Here is a 26,999-nt window from a genome sequence, read left to right as displayed (position 1 = left end):
ACATAAAATTTAGGAGTAATTTTTCAAATTAGAGGAAAAAACTAAGATTTTATTGCCATTGCAATGAATCTATAGGTCAGTGGAGGAAAAAAAATTACAATACTGAATTTTCCTATTTGTGGACGTGGTATCTCTCAATTTATTTCTTTTTAAGGTCCTAGTGAAGCTTCATAATTTTCTCTACAAAGGCTTGCACATATTTTATTAGATTAGTAGTTAGGCAATTTATATTTTTGATGCTCTTATTAATTGTATCTTTTTTTAAAACTACGTTTTAACTGTTGTTAAAGTACAATTAGATAAATTGTACACTAAAGAAATGCAGTTGACTTTTGCATATTGAACTTTGATAAACTACTATTATGTGAAGATTACTGACTCTAATTCGTGTCAGTTACTAAACATGTACTTGTTAGCTTTCTTCAGTTGATCTCTAAATTTTTGGCATTTATACTGTATTCTGAAAATGTCTTTTAAGATTGACACATTAGAATTTTTGAAACTTCCTTTTTGGACTAACATGTCTTCAAATTCCATAAATTTTTTACAAAATAAAAATAAATTTTTTCTCTGTGGCACTGTTCTATACCTATTTACTGTTTATGCCACAACTAATTCATCAAACACATTATTAACCATAATTTTGGCTTACTTAACATTCAACTTAATTCAGAATTAAGTATCTTTCAGTTAGATGATCTCCAACAACTCTATGAGATAAATGTTACTATCTCCATTTTGCCAAAGGAGGACTCAGTGCTCAAAAGGGTTAAATAACGTGTGCAGATTCCCACAGCGAACTGAATAGTTGAAATCTGAACTTTGATCTTTGTGTTAGTTTGTTTACAACACAAGGCATCGAGGCTAAAATCCTCAGCTATTTTTTATTCCACCTTCTCCTTCACCCCCCAATATCTATTGGGACATGGTGCCTTTAAATTTAATGCCCCAAACTCTCTGATCCATCTCTTTTAACACATTTTTATTTCCACTAAACTCAGTAGCCAAGAAATGTAAATACCAGTTGTAAACTATTGGTATATGGTCTTGTTACAATGTTTAAGCTCTTTCACTTATACTACTTCATTCAATTATCAGGTAACTCAGACGGTACAGGTATTTATCACTAGTCAGGAAACGAGTTCTTACAGAGTTAATACAACATATTTAAATTCCCTTCCGGTAAGGGTCAGATCTAATTTCCTAATAGTCAGGACTGTTTCTACAGCTCTGTGTTTATCAAAACACTATATTTAGAATAAAGTTTATTTTAAAACTCATTTTACTATGAAACATCAGATTAGAGTCAGATTCACGATGGAGAACATTACTCTCAGCAAGTCATCCAGTTCCATTCCTTCACTTGAAGGACTAAAGCCCAAAGTGGTGCTGCGATTTGCTAAATGGAAAAGCAAACATTAGAATATGGATCCCCCAGCTGGTGCCAGTAACAGCCTCCGAGAATATAGCCAGTTATAACTGAATTACATCTGATACTCAGGAAAAAAAAAAAAAAAAAAAAGAGCTAAGGGCTGAAGAACGAAAGTTGAAAGAAGGCCCCTTTATGTCCCACAGAGCTTCCAACCTTAATTGCCCCAGTGAATCCTGGAGACACATAATTGCACCCTTTAGCAAGGATTCTTTCTCATAGTTGGAACCCTGAATGTAATTGTGCTTCCTTGCCCTTGAATGAGAAATAACCCAGAACAGAATTCAGAGCACCCTTGATGGCAGCTCCCGCAGGCAGAGTGCGTCACTGCAGGAAAAGAAACAGGGATGGGGGCAACAGGCAACCCACCCAAGACAAACAGAAGAAAAGCACAACGTACAGATTTGTGTTTTGCTGGATACCTATACTAGGCAACGGTGAGCTTCGCCTCGCGCTCTGCCCCAAAGCTGGGCAAGTTCTGGCTTCGGTAGGCCTCCAGGGACCTGCTGTCGAACTTGTGCTGGGCAGCACTTCGACCATCTCGCGCTCATAGGAGGCACCAGCCTTCATAATTGTCTCTGCTGCTGCAGGCAACACAGACGCAGAAACCACACACGTCCCAAACTCCGACACCTGTGCTGAGGGAATTCCACTCAATACTTTGGGGGCACTGCCTGACGTGTCCCGACCGAGACCGCCCAAGAGACGCCAGCCAATGACACACTTCCTGGGCGCCGTTGCTGGGCAACAGCGTCTGGCTGAATCCGGTGGTTCAGGCTCCGGTCGAGAAATGGCAGAAAGGCTTCGTGTGGGTTCGGATTTAAAATTTCGGTTAGCTGCAGAGTTGGAGGACTCGATTTTAAAGAAAGCACAGCCAGTTTAGTCACTACGGGCAAGTAAGAACGCAGGGGCCTTTTCCATCTCCAAATTTAACGCACTGGCTGGCGGAAGACCTATTGGGTCCGGATCGGAAAAGGGCCCATCAGGACCTCGAGCCCAGGAATAAAAGATCCTGGCGCATCTGCCGGCTGCCGGTTTGGAATGGCAACATCGCTGGACATTTATGACCTCCCGCCCCGTTGCAGCCTGGTCTCTTAGGAGCCGGCGAAGAAGGGAGCCAAAAGTGGCGGGACTTTTCTGAGGGGGAACGTTGACTGCAACGCACCAGAAGCGGTACCTTGGGAGGTCCGCGAGAGTGGCGGAGACGTGTCTGTGCGTGAGGCGCTGGGACCCCTTGCCCAGGGTTCTGAGTTAGGAAGGCAGCCGCTAGGCACCCCCACCCATATCCTTTGCAGGTCCAGTAGGCCTAGCAGCGTGGGGCGGCGGCGACGGCGAAGGCCGGGGCTGGGAGCATTGGCGGCCGGGCTCCCAGCCATGGCCGAGTCTGTGGAGCGGCTGCAGCTGCGGATAGAGGAGCTGGAGCGGGAACTGGCCCGGGAGAGAAGTCGGCGGGCGCTGCGGGGCGGCGGCGGAGGCGGCGGCCGGGCTCGTATCGAGAAGATAAGCCCGGAGGTGGTGGACTCCAACCCCTACAGGTGACGTGCGTCGCGGGTAGGAGCGGCGAGGTCACGGTCTCCCAGCGGTCCGGAGTGAGGCGTTCCCCACCTGTCCAGGTCACAAGGCCTCCCATCTCCCTTTTCTTGTTCTGGAGTCCTGTTCCCAAATGGGCAGGGCCAAGTCTTCGTATTGGGCCAAAGATGTTCTTAAAAAAAAAAAAATGTGAATCTGCCATATGGCGCAGCCCCCGTACCTGCTGACACGCTAACAGTTTCCTACCCGCCCTGCCTCTATTGGTCTACCTTCGCTCTAAAACTAACAGTAGTAACTTTAAGAATATGACGTCAGATGTAAAATCCGCTAAGCATAAACTTCGAGTTTCATAAAGGCTTCTCAGTGTTTCTTAAATTGGGGGAGTGGTGGAGAGAGTTAGATTAGCCCAAAGTCTATTCGACTTTACCAGTCCTGTCTGTTCCTCTCCTTTCTTTGTTTGCTAAGGTTTGTTAATTCCAAGCTGAGTGTGGCATGGTCGTTAAGGAAAAGGACTCTAGAGAGCCAGACTAATGGTATTCAAATCCCAACTCTTCGTAGCTGAGAAACCTTGGGCGAGTTCTGAACCTATCTGACTCACTTTCTCACTTGTAAAATGGGGATAATAGTAGTATCTATCTCAGAGTTTTGAGGATTTAAAACGTCAGTATAAGTGAAGATCTTAGAATAGCACTGGTGCATGCTAAGCTTTGTACAAGACTTTATTGCTCAGGGCCTAGAGTGACAGAGCTTCGCTACCTGCCAAGCACTTGAAGTGCGTTGTCGCTTTTCCTGCTCACCACAACCCTAGGAGATTGCTACCATTATTTTATAGTTGAAAAATTGATGGACAACTGCTGTGACTTGCCTCAGGTCAGGTAGATAGTAAGGTCTGGACTTGCATTAAGTTTATCTTACTTCAAGTTCACATGAAACTGTCTCCCCAGTAAAAATAATTAAGTCATTAAGTTGTGTTGCTAAAAACTGGATAGTTTTAAAGTAGGTGAAACAGGAGAGATGCTGCTCTCACTCTTTAAAGAGCAGGAGATTTGGATTTTAAGAAAAGGTTTTGTTTGTTTATAGCATTATAAAGCATCAGTGGAAGTCTTTGGGTGCATTTTTTTCTTTTTAACAGCCTAAAATGCTGACCAGTTTTAGGCACAAAGTTATTAGTTATATATTATTTGTAATAGAAAAACCTGACAAAAATTCTTCCATAATTACAGAAGAGTTCATATTAACCCAAATCAAATGAAATAATGCCAGATTTCTTGCTTTTCCCTCATTCATCAGATCTAATAGGTTACAAGTTGTCTTAATTCTTTTTTCTTTCAGTTCTATTGAGGTATAATTGACAGAGTGCATGTATTTTTTAACTCTTGCCAAATGTGAAGGGCTAACAATCCAAAAATTTTTTAACGATCCAAGATGGCTAGAGCAATACCTTAGAAATTTTAAAGGAGAATTATTTCCAACATAGACTTCTATAACATGTTAAACTATCAAATAAAATTTTGTGTGTGTGCGTGTAGCATTCTGCAATTCCCTTTTTCTTCATAGAATAAAATTTTGATTTTTTTGAATAAAGAATAGAATTTTGATAATTTCAGACACACAAGTTCTCAAAATCTATCTTCCTTGTGTGTACCCTCTGCAAAACTACTGGGAGATGTTCTTTGAACCATAACAAGAGAATAACTTAAGAAATTCTCATAGCAGATGCTCTCAATTTTTCATTTGCATCAGAACTACTCCAAGAGCTTGAAAAACAGATTATTAGGCCCCACTTCCAAAGTTTGAGTCATTTGGTAATTATAGGGTGAGAGGTTCAAGAAATGGCGGTTCTAGCATATTTTCATGTGATGTACTGATCCATAGATCACACTTTAGAACCAGGAAGCAGGGGATTAATACAGGATAAAAAAATGGAAAGAGTGAGGGGCGGAAGATGGCGGCGTGAGTAGAGCAGCGGAAATCTCCTCCCAAAACAACATATATCTATGAAAATATAACAAAGACAACCCTTCCTAGAATAAAGACCAGAGGACACAGGACAATATCCAGACCACATCCGCACCTGAGAGAACTCAGCGCCTCGCGAAGGGGGTAAGATACAAGCCCCGGCCCCGCGGGAGCCGAGCGCCCCTCCCCCCAGCTCCCGACGGGAGAAGAGCAGGCAGAGCGGGAGGGAGACGGAGCCCAGGACTGCCGAGCACCCAGCCCCAGCCATCCGGGCCAGAGTGCAGGGCGCTCGATACTAGGAAAATAGGGCAGCAAGAACAGTGAGCGGGCACTGGAGGCTGGGCCACAGAGGACATAAGAAAAGCGCGCGACCATTTTTTTTTTGCTGTTTTGTTTTGGCGAGCGCTTTTTGGAAGTCTTAAAGGGATAGGGACCCCAATACTAGGGAAACAGGGCAGAAAGACTGACCGGTGAGCAGAGGCCTGAGGCTAGCACCGGAGAATAAAGAAAAACGAACGACCACCTTTTTTTTTAATTAAAAACCTTTTTTTTTTTTTATTTTTAATTAAAAAAAATTTTTTTTTCTTTTTTTTTGGTGGGCGTTGTTTTGTTTTGGCGGGTGCTTTTTGGAAGTCTTAAAGGGGCAGGGCGGGTCACTTAATCCAGAGGTAGGGAATCCTGGATCTCTGGGCACCCTAACCCCTGGGCCGCAGGGAGCAGGGAGGCCCCTTACGGAGATAAATAGCCTCCCAGCAGCTCCTGCTCCAACGCGACTCCACCATTTTGGAGTAGCTGCCCGAGCCAGGCCACGCCCACAGCAACAGCGGAGATTAACTCCATAGCAGCCGGGCAGGAAGCAGAAACCCTGTCTGCGCGCAGCTGCGCAGCACAAGCCACTAGAGGTCGCTGTTCTCCCAGGAGAGGAGGGCCACAAACCAACAAGAAAGGAAGTCCTTCCAGCCGTCACTCGTCCCAGTTCTGCAGTCTATTACAGAGATGCAGAGAAATACGCAAGAGAAATGGGATGAAGTCCGGAAGGAGATCACAGATGCCAGAAAGGAGATCGCAGAAATGAAACAAACTCTGGAAGGGTTTATAAGCAGAATGGATAGAATGCAAGAGGCCATTGATGGAATTGAAATCAGAGAACAGGAACGCATAGAAGCTGACATAGAGAGAGACAAAAGGATCTCCAGGAATGAAACAATATTAAGAGAACTGTGTGACCAATCCAAAAGGAACAATATCCGTATTATAGGGGTCCCAGAAGAAGAAGAGAGAGGAAAAGAGATGGAAAGTATCTTAGAAGAAATAATTGCTGAAAACTTCCCCACACTGGGGGAGGAAGTAATCGAACAGACCACGGAAATACACAGAACCCCCAACAGAAAGGATCCAAGAAGGGCAACACCAAGACACATAATAATTAAAATGGCAAAGATCAAGGACAAGGAAAGAGTGTTAAAGGCAGCTAGAGAGAAAAAGGTCACCTATAAAGGGAAACCCATCAGGCTAACGTCAGATTTCTCAACAGAAACCCTACAGGCCAGAAGAGAATGGCATGATATATTTAATACAATGAAACAGAAGGGCCTTGAACCAAGGATACTGTATCCAGCACGACTATCATTCAAATATGACGGTGGGATTAAACAATTCCCAGACAAACAAAAGCTGAGGGAATTTGCTTTCCACAAACCACCTCTACAGAACATCTTACAGGGACTGCTCTAGATGGGAGCACTCCTAGAAAGAGCACAGCACAAAACACCCAACATATGAAGAATCGAGGAGGAGGAACAAGAAGGGAGAGAAGAAAAGAATCTCCAGATAGTGTATATAACAGCTCAATAAGCGAGCTAAGTTAGGCAGTAAGATACTAAAGAGGCTAACCTTGAACCTTTGGTAACCACGAATTTAAAGCCTGCAATGGCAATAAGTACATATCTTTCAATAGTCACCCTAAATGTTAATGGATTGAATGCACCAATCAAAAGACACAGAGTAACAGAATGCATAAAAAAGCAAGACCCATCTATATGCTGCTTACAAGAAACTCACCTCAAACCCAAAGACATGTACAGACTAAAAGTCAAGGGATGGAAAAACATATTTCAAGCAAACAACAGTGAGAAGAAAGCAGGGGTTGCAGTACTAATATCAGACAAAATAGACTTCAAAACAAAGAAAGTAACAAGAGATAAAGAAGGACACTACATAATGATAAAGGGCTCAGTCAAACAAGAGGATATAACCATTCTAAATATATATGCACCCAACACAGGAGCACCAGCATATGTGAAACAAATACTAACAGAACTAAAGGGGGATATAGACTGCAATGCATTCATTCTAGGAGACTTCAACACACCACTCACCCCAAAGGATAGATCCACTGGGCAGAAAATAAGTAAGGACACGGAAGCACTGAACAACACAGTAGAGCAGATGGACCTAATAGACATCTATAGAACTCTACATCCAAAAGCAGCGGGATATACATTCTTCTCAAGTGCACATGGAACATTCTCCAGAATAGACCACATACTAGGCCACAAAAAGAGCCTCAGAAAATTCCAAAAGATTGAAATCCTACCAACCAACTTTTCAGACCACAAAGGCATAAAACTAGAAATAAACTGTACAAAGAAAGCAAAGAGGCTCACAAACACATGGAGGCTTAACAACACGCTCCTAAATAATCAATGGATCAATGAGCAAATCAAAATGGAGATCCAGCAATATATGGAAACAAATGACAACAACAACACTAAGCCCCAACTTCTGTGGGACACAGCAAAAGCAGTCTTAAGAGGAAAGTATATAGCAATCCAAGCATATTTAAAAAAGGAAGAGCAATCCCAAATGAATGGTCTAATGTCACAATTATCGAAATTGGAAAAAGAAGAACAGATGAGGCCTAAGGTCAGCAGAAGGAGGGACATAATAAAGATCAGAGAAGAAATAAATAAAATTGAGAAGAATAAAACAATAGCAAAAATCAATGAAACCAAGAGCTGGTTCTTCGAGAAAATAAACAAAATAGATAAGCCTCTAGCCAGACTTATTAAGAAGAAAAGAGAGTCAACACAAATCAACAGTATCAGAAACGAGAAAGGAAAAATCACGACGGACCCCACGGAAATGCAAAGAAATATTGGAGAATACTATGAAAACCTATATGCTAACAAGCTGGGAAACCTAGGAGAAATGGACAACTTCCTAGAAAAATATAACCTTCCAAGATTGACCCAGGAAGAAACAGAAAATCTAAACAGACCAATTACCAGCAACGAATTTGAAGCGGTAATCAAAAAACTACCAAAGAACAAAACCCCCGGGCCAGATGGATTTACCTCGGAATTTTATCAGACATACAGGGAAGACATAATACCCATTCTCCTTAAAGTTTTCCAAAAAATAGAGGAGGAGGGGATACTCCCAAACTCATTCTATGAAGCTAACATCACCCTAATACCAAAACCAGGCAAAGACCCCACCAAAAAAGAAAACTACAGACCAATATCCCTGATGAACGTAGATGCAAAAATACTCAATAAAATATTAGCAAACCGAATTCAAAAATACATCAAAAGGATCATACACCATGACCAAGTGGGATTCATCCCAGGGATGCAAGGATGGTACAACATTCGAAAGTCCATCAACATCATCCACCACATCAACAAAAAGAAAGACAAAAACCACATGATCATCTCCATAGATGCTGAAAAAGCATTTGACAAAGTTCAACATCCATTCATGTTAAAAACTCTCAGCAAAATGGGAATAGAGGGCAAGTACCTCAACATAATAAAGGACATCTATGATAAACCCACAGCCAACATTGTATTGAACAGCGAGAAGCTGAAAGCATTTCCGCTGAGATTGGGAACTAGACGGATGCCCACTCTCTCCACTGTTATTTAACATAGTACTGGAGGTCCTAGCCACGGCAATCAGACAAAATAAAGAAATACAAGGAATCCAGATTGGTAAAGAAGAAGTTAAACTGTCACTATTTGCAGATGACATGATACTGTACATAAAAAACCCTAAAGACTCCACCCCAAAACTACTAGAACTGATATCGGAATACAGCAAAGTTGCAGGATACGAAATCAACACACAGAAATCTGTGGTTTTCCTATATACTAACAATGAACCAACAGAAAGAGAAATCAGGAAAACAACTCCATTCACAATTGCATCAAAAAAAATTAAATACCTAGGAATAAACCTAACCAAAGAAGTGAAAGACTTATACTCTGAAAACTACAAGTCACTCTTAAGAGAAATTAAAGGGGACACTAACAGATGGAAACTCATCCCATGCTCGTGGCTAGGAAGAATTAATATCGTCAAAATGGCCATCCTGCCCAAAGCAATATACAGATTTGATGCAATCCCTATGAAACTACCAGCAACATTCTTCAATGAACTGGAACAAATAATTCAAAAATTCATATGGAAACACCAAAGACCCCGAATAGCCAAAGCAATCCTGAGAAAGAAGAATAAAGTAGGGGGGATCTCACTCCCCAACTTCAAGCTCTACTATAAAGCCATAGTAATCAAGACAATTTGGTACTGGCACAAGAACAGAGCCACAGACCAATGGAACAGACTAGAGAATCCAGACATTAACCCAGACATATATGGTCAATTAATATTTGATAAAGGAGCCATGGACATACAATGGCGAAATGACAGTCTCTTCAACAGGTGGTGCTGGCAAAACTGGACAGCTACATGTAGGAGAATGAAACTGGACCATTGTCTAACCCCATATACAAAAGTAAACTCAAAATGGATCAAAGACCTGAATGTAAGCCATGAAACCATTAAACTCTTGGAAGAAAACATAGGCGAAAACCTCTTAGACATAAACATGAGTGACCTCTTCTTGAACATATCTCCCCAGGCAAGGAAAACAACAGCAAAAATGAGTAAGTGGGACTATATTAAGCTGAAAAGCTTCTGTACAGCAAAAGACACCATCAATAGAACAAGAAGGATCCCTACAGTATGGGAGAATATATTTGAAAATGACACATCCGATAAAGGCTTGACGTCCAGAATATATAAGGAGCTCACACGCCTCAACAAACAAAAAACAAATAACCCAATTAAAAAATGGGCAGAGGAACTGAACAGACAGTTCTCCAAAAAAGAAATACAGATGGCCAACAGACACATGAAAAGATGCTCCACATCGCTAATTATCAGAGAAATGCAAATTAAAACCACAATGAGGTATCACCTCACACCAGTAAGGATGGCTGCCATCCAAAAGGCAAACAACAACAAATGTTGGCGAGATTGGGGAGAAAGGGGAACCCTCCTACACTGCTGGTGGGAATGTAAATTAGTTCAACCATTGTGGAAAGCATTATGGAGGTTCCTCCAAACACTCAAAATAGACTTACCATTTGACCCAGGAATTCCACTCCTAGGAATTTACCCTAAGAACACAGCAATCAAGTTTGAGAAAGACAGATGCACCCCTATGTTTATTGCAGCACTATTTACAATAGCCAAGAATTGGAAGCAACCTAAATGTCCATCAATAGATGAATGGATAAAGAAGATGTGGTACATATACACAATGGAATACTACTCAGCCATAAGAAAAGGGCAAATCCAATCATTTGCAGCAACATGGATGGAGCTGGAGGGTATTATGCTCAGTGAAACAAGCCAAGCGGAGAAAGAGAAATACCAAATGATTTCACTTATCTGTGGAATATAAGAACAAAGGAAAAACTGAAGGAACAAAACAGCACCAGAATCACAGAACTCAACAATGGACTAACAGGTACCAAAGGGAAAGGGACTGGGCAGGATGGGTGAGTAGGGAGGGATAAGGGGGGGAGAAGTAGGGGGGTATTAAGATTAACATGCATGGGGGGGTAGGAGAAAAGGGAGGGCTGTACAATACAGAGAAGGCAAGTAGTGATTCTACAACATTTTGCTATGCTGATGGACAGTGACTGTAAAGGGGTTTATAGGGGGGACCTGGTATAGGGGAGAGCCTAGTAAACATAATATTCGTCATGTAAGTGTAGATTAGTGATACCAAAAACAAAGCAAAAAAAAAAAAAAAAAAGCAGTTCCTGTGTGGTAACCTCCAACGAGTTCTACACAAGGGTATAAAGGGCATATAAAAGTGTAGGCAAAGGGTCTGTTTGTGTTTATATAGAGGATCAAAGCCTAATTGGGCTACCCCGAAAATGAACTAAGATACGATATGAAAAAGAACTTCCAACATCAGCACTCTCGGGAAGACTCATGCCAGAAGATGATCATCAAAAAACGCCAACAAAGATCCACGCACTGCTACAGCTGTAGATGCACTCATCCCACCAGTTCCTGGACTTGCCATGGGAATGAGGAAGGAGATATCTAAGCTGGCCTGTGCATACAGTAAAACAACAAATTTGACTGGATCTATACTGTTGGAACTCAACCAAGAATTTGGAGAAGTGCAAATTGTAGCGCTCCAAACTCTTACAACTACAGACTATTTACTGTTAAAATAACATATGGCATGTGAACAGTCCCCAGGAATGGGTTGTTTTAATTTGTCTGATTTCTCTCAGACTGTTCAAGTTCAGTTGGACAATATCCACCATATCATAGATAAGTTTTCACAAATGCCTAGGGTGCCTAACTGGTTTTCTTGGTTTCACTGGAGATGGCTGGTAATTACAGATATGCTTTGGTTATGTAACTATACTCCTATTATGTTAATGTGTGTGCGCAATTTAAGTAGTAGCTTAAAACCTATATATGCTGAAGTTACTCTACAAGAAGATTTGTCAAAGAAATAATCAATCTTCCCATGTTTTCTTCCGCCTGCTACTTCTATAGCTTTTCTTCTTCCTTCCTAATTACAACCCTTAAATAGAATTCGTGCCTCATATCAAATTTACCGAGTATCATAACTCCTCCAAGTGGTAAAGATACCTCAAGACAAATGCTGGGCATAGAAGCCACAGGGCATAAATATGCAAAGAAGTAAAAAGCTAACCTTTTCAAACAATAAGTCTTCCCTCTCACTTACCAACTTCACATTTCCCTGTATGGCCCCGGAAGATGACTGGTTAGCCAGAGACGGGTAAGATTCCTCAAGGGAGGGACAACCTAAGACAGGCACAGTCGCAGGGGTGCCATCAGGTGAGAAATTGGGGATCAACAGAGGTGAGGCTTAGAACCTCACCCCCCCTGTTCTGAGAGAAATCTTCTGCATATGTGGATGTTTTATTGCCCTGGTCTAGCTTGGATTAACACATAGTCTACAGGCACACACCTGATCATCTACATTTGCTCTCTTACAACACTAAACTATGTTTTCTACCTTTATCTTGCATCTACCTACCACTTCAGCATTTTATTAAAAATAATAATAATAAAGAGAGAAATGTGGTATCCACATATAAATCAAGTATAAAAACCAAATGAGTATTCATATTTGAACTGATTGTTTAGAGTTTATAATGCATGAGCAAAACCGAAAGTTTCTGTGATGACTGCCCTTGTACTGTTCACTATGTAACTTATTCATTATATAAGAATTTGTTCTACATGTAAGAACTTGTTTGTTATGCCTCAGAAGATTGGAGACTGACGAAAACTAGGCTTGGGGTGGATTAATGATTGTGCATTGAGCACTGACTCCCCTATACAGAATTTTATTGTCGTTAACAACCATTTGATCAATAAATATGAGAGGTGCCCTCACAAAAAAAAAAAAAAAAAAAAAAAAAGGACTGTCTTCCAATGGTAAAATAAATAAGCAACCGGGATGTAATGTATAGCATAAGGAATATAGTCAAGATATTGTAACAGCTTGGTAGGGGGATAGCTGGAACCTAGAATTATGTATATAAATGTTCTACCACTGTGTTGTACACTTGAAACTAATGTAATGTAATACTGTGCGTCAACTACCCTTCAATAAAAAATAATTATTTAAAAAAAAAAAAAACAAAAAAAAACAAAAAAAAACAAAAAAAAATGGAAAGAGTCTGTGATATAATGATGATGGGAGATCCCAGAATGGGAGCGGTGTGTGCAGTAAGTCTGCAGATGGGTGCATGTCAGAAGATTCTAGTAGATACATCTTTTAGAAGGTGAAATTGATAGAATACCTCATATATATGACTGTATCTTGAGGAAGTTTAGACAATCGGGGTTGAATTTGTTAAAGTACATAGGAAATTAAGCATAAAGATAAACAATTTTTAATGTCAAGGGTGGGGATTGTATGGGAAAGAGGAGGTTCTAATATACTGCATTGCCCAGTTGTAAATGGTCTTAACATCTAAGCAAACTGACCCTACAACAGTAGTAAGAGGCTGGTGGGATGAGAAGCGTTTGTGTGCTTTGGAGAGCAATGATAAGAATGAAATCTTCAGATAACACCTAAAACTGGAAATCAAGACATAAAAATGTTAGCACATTATTTAGAGATATGTTGATAATAGAATTGGAAGTGAGGAAGAACAGGAAAATGGGGTTGGGGGCCAGAAAACCGCTGAATTTCCTAGCAAGACTGGTAGAACTATTTGACTGTAGAGTGTAAATGAATGGGAATTGTATGTATAGTTGACTCTTGAAACAACCTGGGGGTTAGGGACACTGACCCCCAACTCCTATAGTCAAATCCACATGTAACTTTTGACTACAAAATAATTGCCTGTTGACTGAAAGCCTCACTACAACATAGTCAAGTAACACATATTTTGTATATGTGTTATATACTGTATTTTTATAATAGAGCTGGAGAAAAGAAAATGACTTTTCAAATTGTTGCAAATCTCAAAAAAATTTTCCAGTATATTGGAAAAAGTTCATGTATAAGAAAGAGGACCTGTGCAGTTCAAACCCATGTTGAGGCAACTGTATACGTATATAGGTTTAAACTGTATATGTTTTTAAAAAAAATCTAAAACACTGAAGATAGAACAGATTAGTAACCAGGTAAAGTACCTCTCAGTGTCCTTAGCATATAATAGGTTATTACTAAATTAGACATCATCCATTGTGGGCAGAGGCAAGTGATTGGAATTCCAGCCATGAGATTATGCTGATGTTACACATTAAATCTTAGTGTTAAACATCGAATATTTACATATACTAAGTAAGCACAGAAAAATGTTGAAATTTCACTTTTACTTATCTAGATACTTAATACTTAAATCAATAGATCTCAATCTTGGCTTCACATCAGAACATCTGAAGAGCTTTTAAAAATATCTTGTTGAGATAATTCGTAAAAGAGATACATAAGAACAGAGGTGGAATCCCTCAGCTTCTGGCTGGAGGATAGTATCCTTATTTTTTTCCTGCATGCAGATATTTCGATAAATGGCATTTCATTTTTTAAAAAAATATTGTTGCATAGGTTACACCTGGGAGGGTATTCAGTGTCAGTGTTTTCAAAGCTTCCTAGGTGATGTAGTTTCATCTGGGGAAAGCCAGCTGAAAGAGTTCTCCTCTTTTAAAGGACTAGTAATGATTGAGTTTTAGTATTTTTCTGATGATATATGGTTACTTGTATCATTATTAATTTAAAAAGATTGTGAGTTTTAAAACAGTTTTTTCTTTGTTTAAACCGACTGATGGCACTGAAACAGATGGGAATTGTAAGGGAGTATGAGGTATGATAAACCTTTAAAAGTTTCTGAAGATGATTTCAGTAAATGAAAATAGTTTATGGTGATGTTTATGATGGAGTTATTAACTAACACATATGATTTTGCATTTCACAGAAAATCCGTACCTTTGCTGTTAGCAATTGTAGGTGTTGGTGGAGTTGGCAGTGTGACTGCTGAAATGCTGACAAGATGTGGCATTGGTAAGGTAAAAACATTTCTCTTTGCTTATCATATAGGGAACCCATTCACTTCTGGAGTAAATTAGGTACAAGTTAGGATTTTTCTTCCTCATTACTAGTGGTTTATTGATTTGTGGTATATTTATTCTTTCTGCCTGAGGGAGTTGACATAATCCCACCCAAATGCAAGCTGATACTACTGCTGAATAAACAAGGACTACCTAATTGTGTTCAGGAACTTTTTTGTTTGTGGTAATAATAAACAATTTGGACTTATGTGTTTTAGATATAGAAGCCTAGGAAAGAAAGCTGTTGAATTGATAAAGTAGATGAATGAAACACTGTGAAACATCATAATTTTTAAACATATGCTTTATGAAAAGAGACTGGAAGGCATGTACCTTTCTTATTCTTAAAATTGAACTGGGGAATGCTCCAGATTTTTTAACCCACCCATTTTTTACTTTTTTTCTAAAATTTATCTAGCTTGTGGGTAGAAAGAAATAACTTTATACTAGAAATCAGTCTGCCAATCTTAGATTTATAAAGCCAGCGTCCATGATATTAGATATACAGTGGTTGAATACATAAGCTTTTCACAACTGTATACCCTTGGTCATTTTGATAAAGCAGGCATTTTCCCCACAAAGTTTACCAATGCTTTTTAATATATTGGTGTCTTGTCTGAGGGTTTCAGCCCCAGGCAAGTTCACTTTGGATTCAGTGAGACCAAGGAATGACAATGAAATGTTCTTCTGGTGACTCCGGGTGAAAGGTTTATTACCCAGCTTGTTTTCCCAGCGGTAGGTCAAGCACTAGAATCATGTCTGCATCCAGCAGTCTGCAGGTCTGTAATCCTCCTTGTCTCTCTGCCTCTGCCCAGAGCACTGGGCAGAGCTCTTTATATAGTGACTCAGTCAATGATAGCTATTGCCTATGGGTGTGGAAGCAGCAGACTAGTAGTAGACCATTTACATCAAGTAGCTTAGGGTCAGGGAAGATCCTGGCCATAGGAACTTGCATTTTCCTCACAATTGGTCCGCCCCATGCCCCAAATTTTTAAAAGAAAGTGATTTCAAAGTTGACATTTATTTATCAATATAGAACAGGCCACACCAGATCCTAAAAATATTTATTAACATTTAAGAGTCTTTCAAGAGGTTTACAGAAGCCAGCCAACAGTTGCTTTTAGCTGACCTAAGTGCTCTCCCTGATTGACCCAGGATAGTAGAGACCATGGAGGTTCCTGGCTCTCAGGTTTGAGTGTGCATTAGAATCACTCAGATGGCTTGTTAAAACACAGGTTGCCAGACCCTACCCAAAATTTAGGATTTCCTGCAACTTACTTATAAACCAGATGTGAGGCCAAAAGACCAAATTTAGTATTTGGCCTGACCTAATAAATATTGTTGAATTAGCTTAAATAAACCATATTTGGGGGACTCCAGATAGGGTTAGAACACTATCATAGAGGGTATAAGTGATAATGTTTTCTAGAAAATATATCTAGGTTGTTTTTATGGTGTGGGTTTTTTTTTTAAAGAAAAAAATCTCATTTGTGTAGGGTCCCTGCCTCCACCTCTGCCTGGCTGCTGGCCCTGCCCTGGCCATTTCCCCTATTTTTGGTTTTATTGTTAAATTTAGGATTCTGAGAATTATATTACAAAGTTACATAATTTTAGATCAAGGATGGGACCTTAGAAATCCTTGGGTGCAACTTGCTTGTACTGATAAGAAATGGGATCTTTTGGACATTTTAATGGTGTGTGTGTGTGGAAAGGAGGGAGGAAGGAGGACAAATGCTGTCAAATCTAAATGTATAGAAATGAACAGCAGTTAGCTGATGGGTTGAAAATCTATTTGGAATGATGTTTTAGCCATGCCGTGGGTATATATAGTGTCATATTCACAAAAGGAGTCATGTTATACTAATTAGTTTTAAGTTATGGCACTTGTTTTTATCTTACTTAAATATTTCATTTATCTAATTAGTTTTAGCTTGTAGCAAAAAATCTGAATGAACTAGGATTTTGGCACAATTTTTAAAAATTGGAATGAAATGGAATGAACATTACTTTCTCAGTGAATCATTCAGACAGGCAGTACCATTGTTGTTAAGGTACAGATGCTGGATTGAGAATGCCCGAATTTGAATCCCATTTTCACTGCCTATTAGCTGGGTGGCTTTTGGGCAGCTGCCCTAGTTTTCTCATTTCCAGGATCAGGAGAGTAGAGTACCTAATGTACTTACTTTTCATATGGGCAGTAAATGAGTTAGTATATGGTACCAGTATTTTAGAGTCAGCTAATATTGCTGTCAAACTGTTAAACCCATCAAATGCAAAATCTAGTTTATTTTGTATTTTTAGTTTGTGTTTTGGTAGTTTTTTATCAGAATACTATTTTTTATTTTAGTTGCTCCTCTTTGACTATGACAAGGTAGAACTGGCCAATATGAATAGACTTTTCTTCCAACCTCATCAAGCAGGATTAAGTAAAGTTCAAGCAGCAGAACATACTTTGAGGTAAATGAAACAGCAATTAAAGACTGTCTTTAGTGAAATCTTTGTACATTTGGTATGAGTTAACCTCTTATATATATATGGACCTGAGTTTTCTTTATAAAAATGCATGCTTCACTTACACAAAGAATTCTCTTATATCTTGGATCTCAGTGGCAGCCTTTTTCCGTATAGGGCTAGATAGTAACTGCTTTCGGTTTTGAGGGCCGTATGGTCTCTGTCAAAACTGCTCACCTTCGCAGTTGTAGTGTGGTAACAGCTGTAGGCATTACAAAAATGAATGAGCATAGCTGTGCTCTAATGAAACTTTCATTTATGGGCTTTGAAATTCACATTTCATATAATTTTAACAGGTCATGAAATATTGTTCTTTTGATTGTTTTGTTTTCCCTGCAACCATTTAAAAATGTAAAAACCATTCTTACCTTGAAGATTTTAGCAGAACAGATGGCAGGTCAGATTTGACCTGAGGGCCTTAGTTTGCCAACTCTTACTTTGGCAAGTTTGTAGCCCAAACATACTTGCACTGAGTTGAGTAAGGAATAAAGAAACTCTTTTGTCAGGCCGAGTGTCTTACCAGTGGGTTTCAGCCCCGGGCAAGTTCACTATGGATTCAGTGAGACCAGGGAATGACAGTGGAACGTTCTTGGGGTGAAAGGGTTTATTACCCAGCTTGTTCTCCCGGTGATAGGTCGAGCACTGAAGGTCTATAATCCTCCTTAGTCTCTGCTTCTGGGCCACTCTACCCGCGCAGCTGGCTCAGTCTTCACACTGCCACCGCTCCACTTTTGTGCAGCCCTGTTGCCCAGAGCACAGGGCAGAGCTCTTTAGAGTCAATAACAACTATTGCCTACATGAGTGTAGTGAGCTAGCCAACCAGAGCATCCTGGCCATAGGAACCTTCACTTTATACACACCAAACTGTGGCTAACTGAGGTAATAAAGGCTTAATTCCCAGCACATAGATCGTGGGAACATTTTTGTCATCATTCTGACAAGCAGCATGTTTTGAACCCAGTCCTCGAAGAGGGACCAAATAGGTAGAAGGCAACTTTGAGGTTTCTTTGCATAGCTTGAGTTCCATTTTTCTAAGCTCTGTTAAATGATCTTCAGCTATTTCAGTTCTTTTTCCTGCTTTGCCTTACTATTCCTAGCAGTTGTTTGTATAATCATTCCTTTTTCCCTCTTAGGAGCATTAATCCTGATGTTCTTTTTGAAGTACACAACTACAATATAACCACAGTAGAAAACTTTCAACATTTCATGGATAGACTAAGGTAGAATTTTATTTAGGAGTATTTATGACAATGGTCCAGCTCAATTAAACAAACATTAGAAAATCTACTGATGATTAATTCAGTTATTGGTAGATTGATACATATTTTTGTTCTTAAAAATTTTGTGTGATTTTTCTATATTAGGAGCTCAGTAAAAAGCATATATTATCCCCCCAAAATAGTAACAACAAAATAAAAAACAAGCAAAAAACAAAATTCTGTTATGATATAACGAGATCCTCAATTATAAGTTCTGTGTTCTAGATTGTATTTATATCTGAAAGTGGTTTTCTGCAGAGACTATTGTAACACTACTGAAATACTGAATTGTATTCAGTTAGCTTTTACTTTTACATTTGTAGTAAAAGCTGATAGGGAAATGGTAACTTTTGTGAACAGACTATTTCTTGTACCAATGTATGCCTTGTACAAGAAGTACTCTGGTATCATTGATATTATATTCATAATAGTTACTCAATACTCTATATATACTAGTCTTTAATATTAAATACTTGCTATGGCATAATTATATTCAAGCATTTACTGAAAGAATACATATGTGACTGAACAAATAGTCTTAGAATGTGTTTTGTGTTTTGATTTTTTCAAATAAAATTGATTTGTTTTGCCTAGTAATGGTGGATTAGAAGAGGGAAAGCCTGGTGACCTAGTTCTTAGCTGTGTGGACAGTTTTGAAGCTCGAATGACAATAAATACAGTGAGTATTTCTATTCTGTAAGGTGTTATACTCACGTTTTTATTTATTTTTCTGTATTGTCTATCAGTATATATTCCCCATCCTAAAAAAAGTTCTGCATTTAAACCCTTTTATAGTGCGTTTTATTTCAAATGTTCTTTTAGCCTACTTTGAAATATATTCTGGTCACTGTTGGACTTGTCTAGCCTTGCTGTTTTATCTTATATTTCAGTATCCTACTCTCTCATGTGCCAAATAGGGGAAACCACAAAATAGAAAACTTCTGATGTACAATTTTTTTTTTTCTCCTTTTTTTTTTTTTTTTTTTTTTATTGAAGGGTAGTTGACACACAGTATTATATTACATTAGTTTCAGGTGTACAACACAGTGATTCAACATTTATATACATGATTGATGTACAATTTTTAAAGTAATTGACTGTATATAATGTCTTTTGGTTGGCAATGGTTTTAATTTTTGTTACTTTATTTTTAAGTAAATATATATGTATAAATTGCCTACAAACATGGTTTCTCAAAAATAAAGATTTTTTTTTGAATATTTGTGTTCCAACTTTTCAAATGACATTTTGCATCTTTTTTGCTGAAATTGTTTTTGAAAAATGAAGTTTTATATTAATAAATTTAATAAACTATGGTTCATTTTAATTAATATTTATTGACTGCTTACTTGAATGCTGTCAGTTTATACACAGTGGCAGTTGCCAAGGAATTCCATTATTTACAACTTTCCTCTTTTATTCTGAACATTTTTAAAAACCCTTGGTAATCCATTTACTTTACCTCAATTTTCATGAAAAGAGCTTAGGTAAATTACTTTTTTGCTCTTTTATGTTTCTACCTATTTCTACTAAGGCTTGTAATGAACTTGGACAAACATGGATGGAATCTGGGGTCAGTGAAAATGCAGTTTCTGAGCATATACAGCTCATAATTCCTGGAGAATCTGCTTGTTTCGCAGTATGCATGACTCATTTTGGGTCTCATTTTGGGTTATTTTTCACTCTTAAATACTAGAGTTCCTGGGGCATTGAAAATGTATTACAGTTCAAAGAAAAAGCAAACTTTGAACATGATGGAATATTATTTTGAACTCCTTAACACTTTTTCCTCTTTACTTTGAAATATATTTTCTTTTGTTTTCATGCAGTGTGCTCCCCCACATGTAGTTGCTGCAAATATTGATGAAAAGAGTCTGTAACGAGAAGGTGTTGGTGCAGCCAGTCTTCCTACCACTATGGGTGTGGTTGCTGGGATCTTGGTCCAAAATGTGTTAAAGTGAGTGAGGGATAGTTATTCTGAATTGTCTTGTTTACCTGTGATAGAAATAAAAGTATTTCAAGAAGTATTTAAAATACTGGAATTACTAGCTAATTATTTTAGTTTTTTTTAATTTAGCTTTAGAAATACATATATTTTTTATTTTATATATGTATTTTTATATATGAATGTCTTAACGTGTTTAATTTAAACATAAATTAATATTACATATATATAAATTTATATATGCACCCACTCCCTGCATTTGGAATAGCCCATGTTAAGTGGTACTGTAGTACTGGTGTATTTATTTATGAAACATTAACCAAATAATTTAAATCTCTGCAGGTTTGACCAAAGGTTGGTGATTTAGGCATAAATACACTTTCTTCCATTATCTTGATATAACTGTAAATAAAATAATCTGAGTGTGATTAAACATTGAGGGTTATCTCTTTGCTATCCAAAAACAGATATCCAGCTAAACTATAGCTAAAAAGAACAAAGCCTTCTTTGCAGCTAAAATTAATGTCTAAGGGTTTTAGAACCAACTCACCCTTTACTGAAAGCGGAACCCCATTAAGTATTCCCTAATTCCGGCCATTTTTTCCTCACTTTACAACTGTAATAAGCCTAAGTTATGTTTCTTAAGCTTCCAGTATGATAAAACAAACTGCAACATGATACAGGAAGGTGTCTGATACCAGAACTGTGAAATTATAAAAAGCATACCTAAACACTCTCAAGGCAACTGTGTAGGGCTATTTCATTTAAGAGTAGATAGATTGTATAAACTTCAGTAGGCCCTATCTAAACAAAACATTTTATAGTATGATGTGAAAAAGGGAAACAAAATCATTGCTGCAAAGTATTTTCTTAAGGATGTGTCATATTTAGCCAGCCCTCTATTTATGGACTTTTAGGCTAGTTATAGATTTTTTTGCTATTTAATAATGCTGCAAACAAAATATCGCAAATGTTTTTGTACACTAGACTTTCTTAGTGTGAAATTTTAGTAGTGGAATTTGAGTTTATGCAATGTTTATTTTGACAGACATTACTAAATTTCTCCTTCAAAAGGGTTGGACATATCCATCGCAGTGTAAGAGTATCTGGTTCACCCACATCTTGGTAATGCTGGATATCATCTACTTTACTCTTTGTAAATATGATAGTGAAAATGGATGTCATTTCAGTTTTCAGTGATTTGTGGCAAGGGTTGAGCACTTACATTTTTCTGTGAATTGCTTGTATCCTTTGCTCAGTTTTGTCTTTATTTTATTTTATTATTTTTTTTTATTTTTTTATTTTATTTTGGTATCATTAATCTACAATTACATGAAGGACATTATGTTTACTAGGCTCCCCCCTTCACCAAGTCCCCCCACATCCCCGTTCACAGTCACTGTCCATCAACATAGTAAGATGCTGTAAAATCACTATTTGTCTTCTCTGTGTTGCACAACCCTCCCCGTGTCCCCCGCAAACTATACATGCTAATCGTAATGCCCCCTTTCTTTTTTTCCCGCCCTTATCCCACCCTTCCCACCCGTCCTCCCCAATCCCTTTCCCATTGGTAACTATTAGTCCATTCTTGGGTTCTGTGAGTCTGCTGCTGTTTTGTTCCTTCAGTTTTTCTTTGTTCTTATACTCCACATATGAGTGAAATCATTTGGTACTTGTCTTTCTCCGCCTGGCTTATTTCACTGAGCATAATACCCTCTAGCTCCATCCATGTTGTTGCAAATGGTAGCATATGTTTTTTTCTTATGGCTGCGTAATATTCCGTTGTGTATATATACCGTATCTTATTTATCCATTCATCTACTGATGGACATTTAGGTTGCTTCCATGTCTTGGCCATTGTAAATAGTGCACCGATAAACATGGGTGTGCATCTGTCTTTTTCAAACTGGAGTGCTGCATTCTTGGGGTAAATTCCTAGAAGTGGAATTCGTGGGTCAAATGGTATTTCTATTTTGAGCATTTTGAGGAACCTCCATACTGCTTTCCACAATGGTTGAACTAATTTACATTACCACCAGCAGTGTAGGAGGGTTCCCCATTCTCCACAACCTCGCCAACATTTGTTGTTGTTTGTCTTTTGGATGGTAGCCATCCTTACTGGTGTGAGATGATATCTCATTGTGGTTTTAATTTGCATTTCTCTGATGACAAGCGATGTGGAGCATCTTTTCATGTGTCTTTTGGCCATCTGAATTTCTTCTTTGGAGAAGTGTCTTTTCAGATTCTGTGCCCATTTTTTTATTGGGTTATTTGCTTTTTGTTTGTTGAGGTGCGTGAGCTCTTTATATATTTTGGATGTCAACCCTTTATTGGATCTGTCATTTTCAAATATATTCTCCCATACTGTAGGATACCTTTTTGTTCTATTCATGGTGTCCTTTGCTGTACAGAAGCTTTTCAGCTTGATATAATCCCATTTGTTCATTTTTGCGTTTGTTTCCCTTGCCCGGGGAGATATGTTCAAGAAGAGGTCACTCATGTTTATGTCTAAGAGATTTTTGCCTATGTTTTTTTCTAAGAGTTTCATGGTTTCATGACTTACATTCAAGTCTTTGATCCATTTCGAATTTACTTTTGTGTATAGGGTTAGACAGTGATCCAGTTTCATTCTCTTACATGTAGCTGTCCAGTTTTGCCAACACCATCTGTTGAAGAGACTGTCATTTCCCCATTGTATGTCCATGGCTCCTTTATCATATATTAGTTGACCATATATGTTTGGGTTAATGTTCAGAGTCTCTATTCTGTTCCATTGGTCTGTGGCTCTGTTCTTGTGCCAGTACCAAATTTTCTTGATTACTGAGGCTTTGTAGTAGAGCTTGAAGTTGGGGAGTGAGATCCCCCCCACTTTATTCTTCCTTCTCAGGATTGCTTTAGCTATTCGGGGTCTTTGGTGTTTCCATATGAATTTTTGAACTATTTGATCCAGTTCATTGAAGAATGCTGTTGGTAGTTTGATAGGGATTGCATCGAATCTGTATATTGCTTTGGGCAGGATGGCCATTTTGACGATATTAATTCTTCCTAGCCAGGAGCATGGGATGAGTTTCCATTTGTTAGTGACCTCTTTAATTTCTCTTAACACTGTCTTATAGTTTTCAGGGTATAGGTCTTTCACTTCCTTGGTTAGGTTTATCCCTAGGTCTTTTATTCTTTTTGATGCTATTGTGAATGGAATTGTCTTCCTGATTTCTCTTTCTATTAGTTTATTGTTAGTGTATAGGAAAGCCACAGATTTCTGCGTGTTAATTTTGTATCCTGCAGCTTCGCTGAATTCTGATATTAGCTCTAGTAGTTTTGGAGTGGAGTCTTTAGGGTTTTTTATGTTCCATATCATGTCATCTGCAAATAGTGACAGTTTAACTTCTTCTTTACCAATCTGGATTCCTTGTATTTCTTTGTTTTGTCTAATTGCCATGGCTAGGACCTCCAGTACTATGTTGAATAACAGTGGGGATAGTGGGCATCCCTGTCTTGTTCCCGATCGCAGAGGAAAAGCTTTCAGCTTCTCACTGTTCAGTATAATGTTGGCTGTGGGTTTGTCATATATGGCCTTTATTTTGTTGAGGTACTTGCCCTCTATACCCATTTTGTTGAGAGTTTTTATCATGAATGGATGTTGAATTTTATCGAATGCTTTTTCAGCATATATGGAGATGATCATGTGGTTTTTGTCTTTCTTTTTGTTGATGTGGTGGATGATGTTGATGGATTTTCGAATGTTGTAGCATCCTTGCATCCCCGGGATGAATCCCACTTGGTCATGGTGTATGATCCTCTTGATGTACTTTTGAATTCGGTTTGCTAATATTTTGTTGAGTATTTTTGCATCTATGTTCATCAGGGGTATTGGTCTGTAGTTTTCTTTTTTGGTGGGGTCTTTGCCTAGTTTTGGAATTAGGGAGATATTGGCTTCATAGAATGAGTTTGGGAGTATTCCCTCCTCTTCTATTTTTTAGAAAACTTTAAGGAGAATGGGTATTATGTCTTCTCTGTATGTCTGATAAAATTCCAAGGTAAATCCATCTCTCCCGAGGGTTTTGTTCTTTGGTAGTTTTTTGATTACCACTTCAATTTCATTGCTGGTAATTGGTCTGTTTAGATTTTCTGTTTCTTTCTGGTTCAGTCTTAGAAGGTTGTATTTTTCTAGGAAGTTGTCCATTTCTCCAAGGTTGCCCAGCTTGTTACATTATAGATTTTCATAGTACTCTCTAATAATTCTTTGTATTTCTGTGGGTCCCTCGTGATTTTTCCTTTCTCGTTTCTGATTCTGTTGATTTGTGTTGACTCTCTTTTCCTCTTAATAAGTCTGGCTAGAGGCTTGTCTATTTTGTTTATTTTCTCGAAGAACCAGCTCTTAGTTTCATTGATTTTTGCTATTGTTTTATTCTTCTCTATTTTATTTATTTCTTCTCTGATCTTTATTATGTCCCTCCTTCTGCTGACCTTAGGCCTCATTTGTTCTTCTTTTTCCAGTTTCGATAATTGTGACATTAGACCATTCATTTGGGATTGTTCTTCCTTCTTTAAGTATGCCTGGATTGCTATATACTTTCCTCTTAAGACTGCTTTTGCTGTGTCCCACAGTAGCTGGGGCTTTGTGTTGTTGTTGTCCTTTGTTTCCATATATTGCTGGATCTCCATTTTGATTTGGTCATTGATCCATTGATTATTTAGGAGCGTGTTGTTAAGCCTCCATGTGTTTGTGAGCCTTTTTGCTTTCTTTGTACAGTTTATTTCTAGTTTTATGCCTTTGTAGTCTGAAAAGTTGGTTGGTAGGATTTCAATCTTTTTGAATTTACTGAGGCTCTTTTTTTGGCCTAGTATGTGGTCTATTCTGGAGAATGTTCCATGTGCACTTGAGAAGAATGTATATCCCGCTGCTTTTGGATGTAGAGTTCTATAGATGTCTATTAGGTCCATCTGCTCTACTGTGTTGTTCAGTGCTTCTGTGTCCTTACTTATTTTCTGCCCGGTGGATCTATCATTTGGGGTGAGTGGTGTGTTGAAGTCTCCTAGAATGAATGCATTGCAGTCTATTTCCCCCTTTAGTTCTGTTAGTATTTGTTTCACATATGCTGCGGCACCTGTTTGGGTGCATATATATTTAGAATGGGTATATCCTCTTGTTGGACTGAGCCCTTTATCATTATGTAGTGTCCTTCTTTATCTCTTGTTACTTTCTTTGTTTTGAAGTCTATTTTGTCTGGTATTAGTACTGCAATCCCCGCTTTCTTCTCACTGTTGTTTGCCTGAAATATGTTTTTTCATCCCTTGACTTTTAGTCTGTACATGTCTTTGGGTTTGAGGTGAGTCCCTTGTAAGGAGCAAATGGATGGGTCTTGCTTTTTTATCCATTCTATTACTCTGTGTCTTTTGATTGGTGCATTCAGTCCATTTACATTTAGGGTGATTATTGAAAGGTATGTACTTATTGCCATTGCAGGCTTTAAGTTTGTGGTTACCTAAGGTTCAAGGTTAGCTTCTTTACTATCTTACTGTCTAACTTAACTCGCTTATTGAGCTATTATAAACACGATCTGATGATTCTTTATTTCTCTCCCTTCTTATTCCTTCTCCTCCCTTCTTCGTATTTTAGGTGTTTTTTTCTGTGCTCTTTTTAGGAGTGCTCCCATCTAGAGCAGTCCTTGTAAGATGCCCTGTAGAGGTGGTTTGTAGGAGGCAAATTCCCTCAATTTTTGATTGTCTGGGAATTGTTTAATCCCTCCTTCATATTTAAATGATAATCGTACTGGATACAGTATTCTTGATTCGAGGCCCTTCTGTTTCATTGCAGTAAGTATATCATGCCATTCTCTTCTGGCCTGTAGGGTTTCTGTTGAGAAGTCTGATGATAGCCTGATGGGTTTTCCTTTGTAGGTGACCTTTTTTTTCTCTCTGGCTGCCTTTAATACTTTGTCCTTGTCTTTGATCTTTGCCATTTTAATTATTATATGTGTTTGTGTTGCCCTCCTTGGATCCCTTGTCATGGGAGTTCTGTGTACCTCTGTGGTCTAAGAAGCCATTTCCTCCCCTAGTTTGGGGAAGTTTTCAGCAATTATTTCTTCAGAGACACTTTCTATCCATTTTTCTCTCTCTTCTTCTTCTGGTACCCCTATAATGTGGATATTGTTCCGTTTCGATTGGTCACTCAACTCTCTTAAAATTCTTTCATTCCTGGAGATCCTTTTATCTCTCTCTGCATCAGCTTCTCTGTGTTCCTGTTCTCTGTTTTCTAGTCCATTAATGGTCTCTTGCATCTCGTCCATTCTGTTTTGATGTCCTTACAGAGATTGTTTTATTTCTGTATTCTCCCTCCTTAGTTCTTGCATATTTCTCTGCAAGTCCATCAGCACGGTTATGACTTTTGTTTTGAATTCTTTTTCAGGAAGATTGGTTAAATCTATCTCCCCAGGTTCCTTCTCAGGGGAAGATG

The 26,999-nt window shown here is 38.5% G+C and overlaps 1 protein-coding gene across 1 annotated transcript in view; it reads left to right on the top strand.

Annotated features, from left to right (window-relative positions):
* The first annotated feature begins 2,579 nt into the window (after positions 1-2,579).
* The window catches only part of LOC118908166 (ubiquitin-like modifier-activating enzyme 5), a 29,403-nt gene continuing 4,983 nt past the window's right edge, over positions 2,580-26,999 (top strand). Inside the window, 7 exon segments of the mRNA XM_057497961.1 lie at positions 2,580-2,964; positions 14,695-14,785; positions 17,175-17,284; positions 18,472-18,558; positions 19,192-19,276; positions 20,132-20,236; positions 20,427-20,554. Of these exon segments, the coding sequence (XP_057353944.1) occupies positions 2,804-2,964; positions 14,695-14,785; positions 17,175-17,284; positions 18,472-18,558; positions 19,192-19,276; positions 20,132-20,236; positions 20,427-20,554 (767 nt within the window). The 5' untranslated portion in view covers positions 2,580-2,803.

This window comes from Manis pentadactyla, chromosome 1 (genome assembly GCF_030020395.1).
Source record: "Manis pentadactyla isolate mManPen7 chromosome 1, mManPen7.hap1, whole genome shotgun sequence".
NCBI classification, from domain to species: Eukaryota; Metazoa; Chordata; class Mammalia; order Pholidota; family Manidae; genus Manis; species Manis pentadactyla.
The sequence above is the reverse complement of the archived record's forward strand: the minus strand, read 5'-3'. Positions and strand labels throughout refer to the sequence as shown.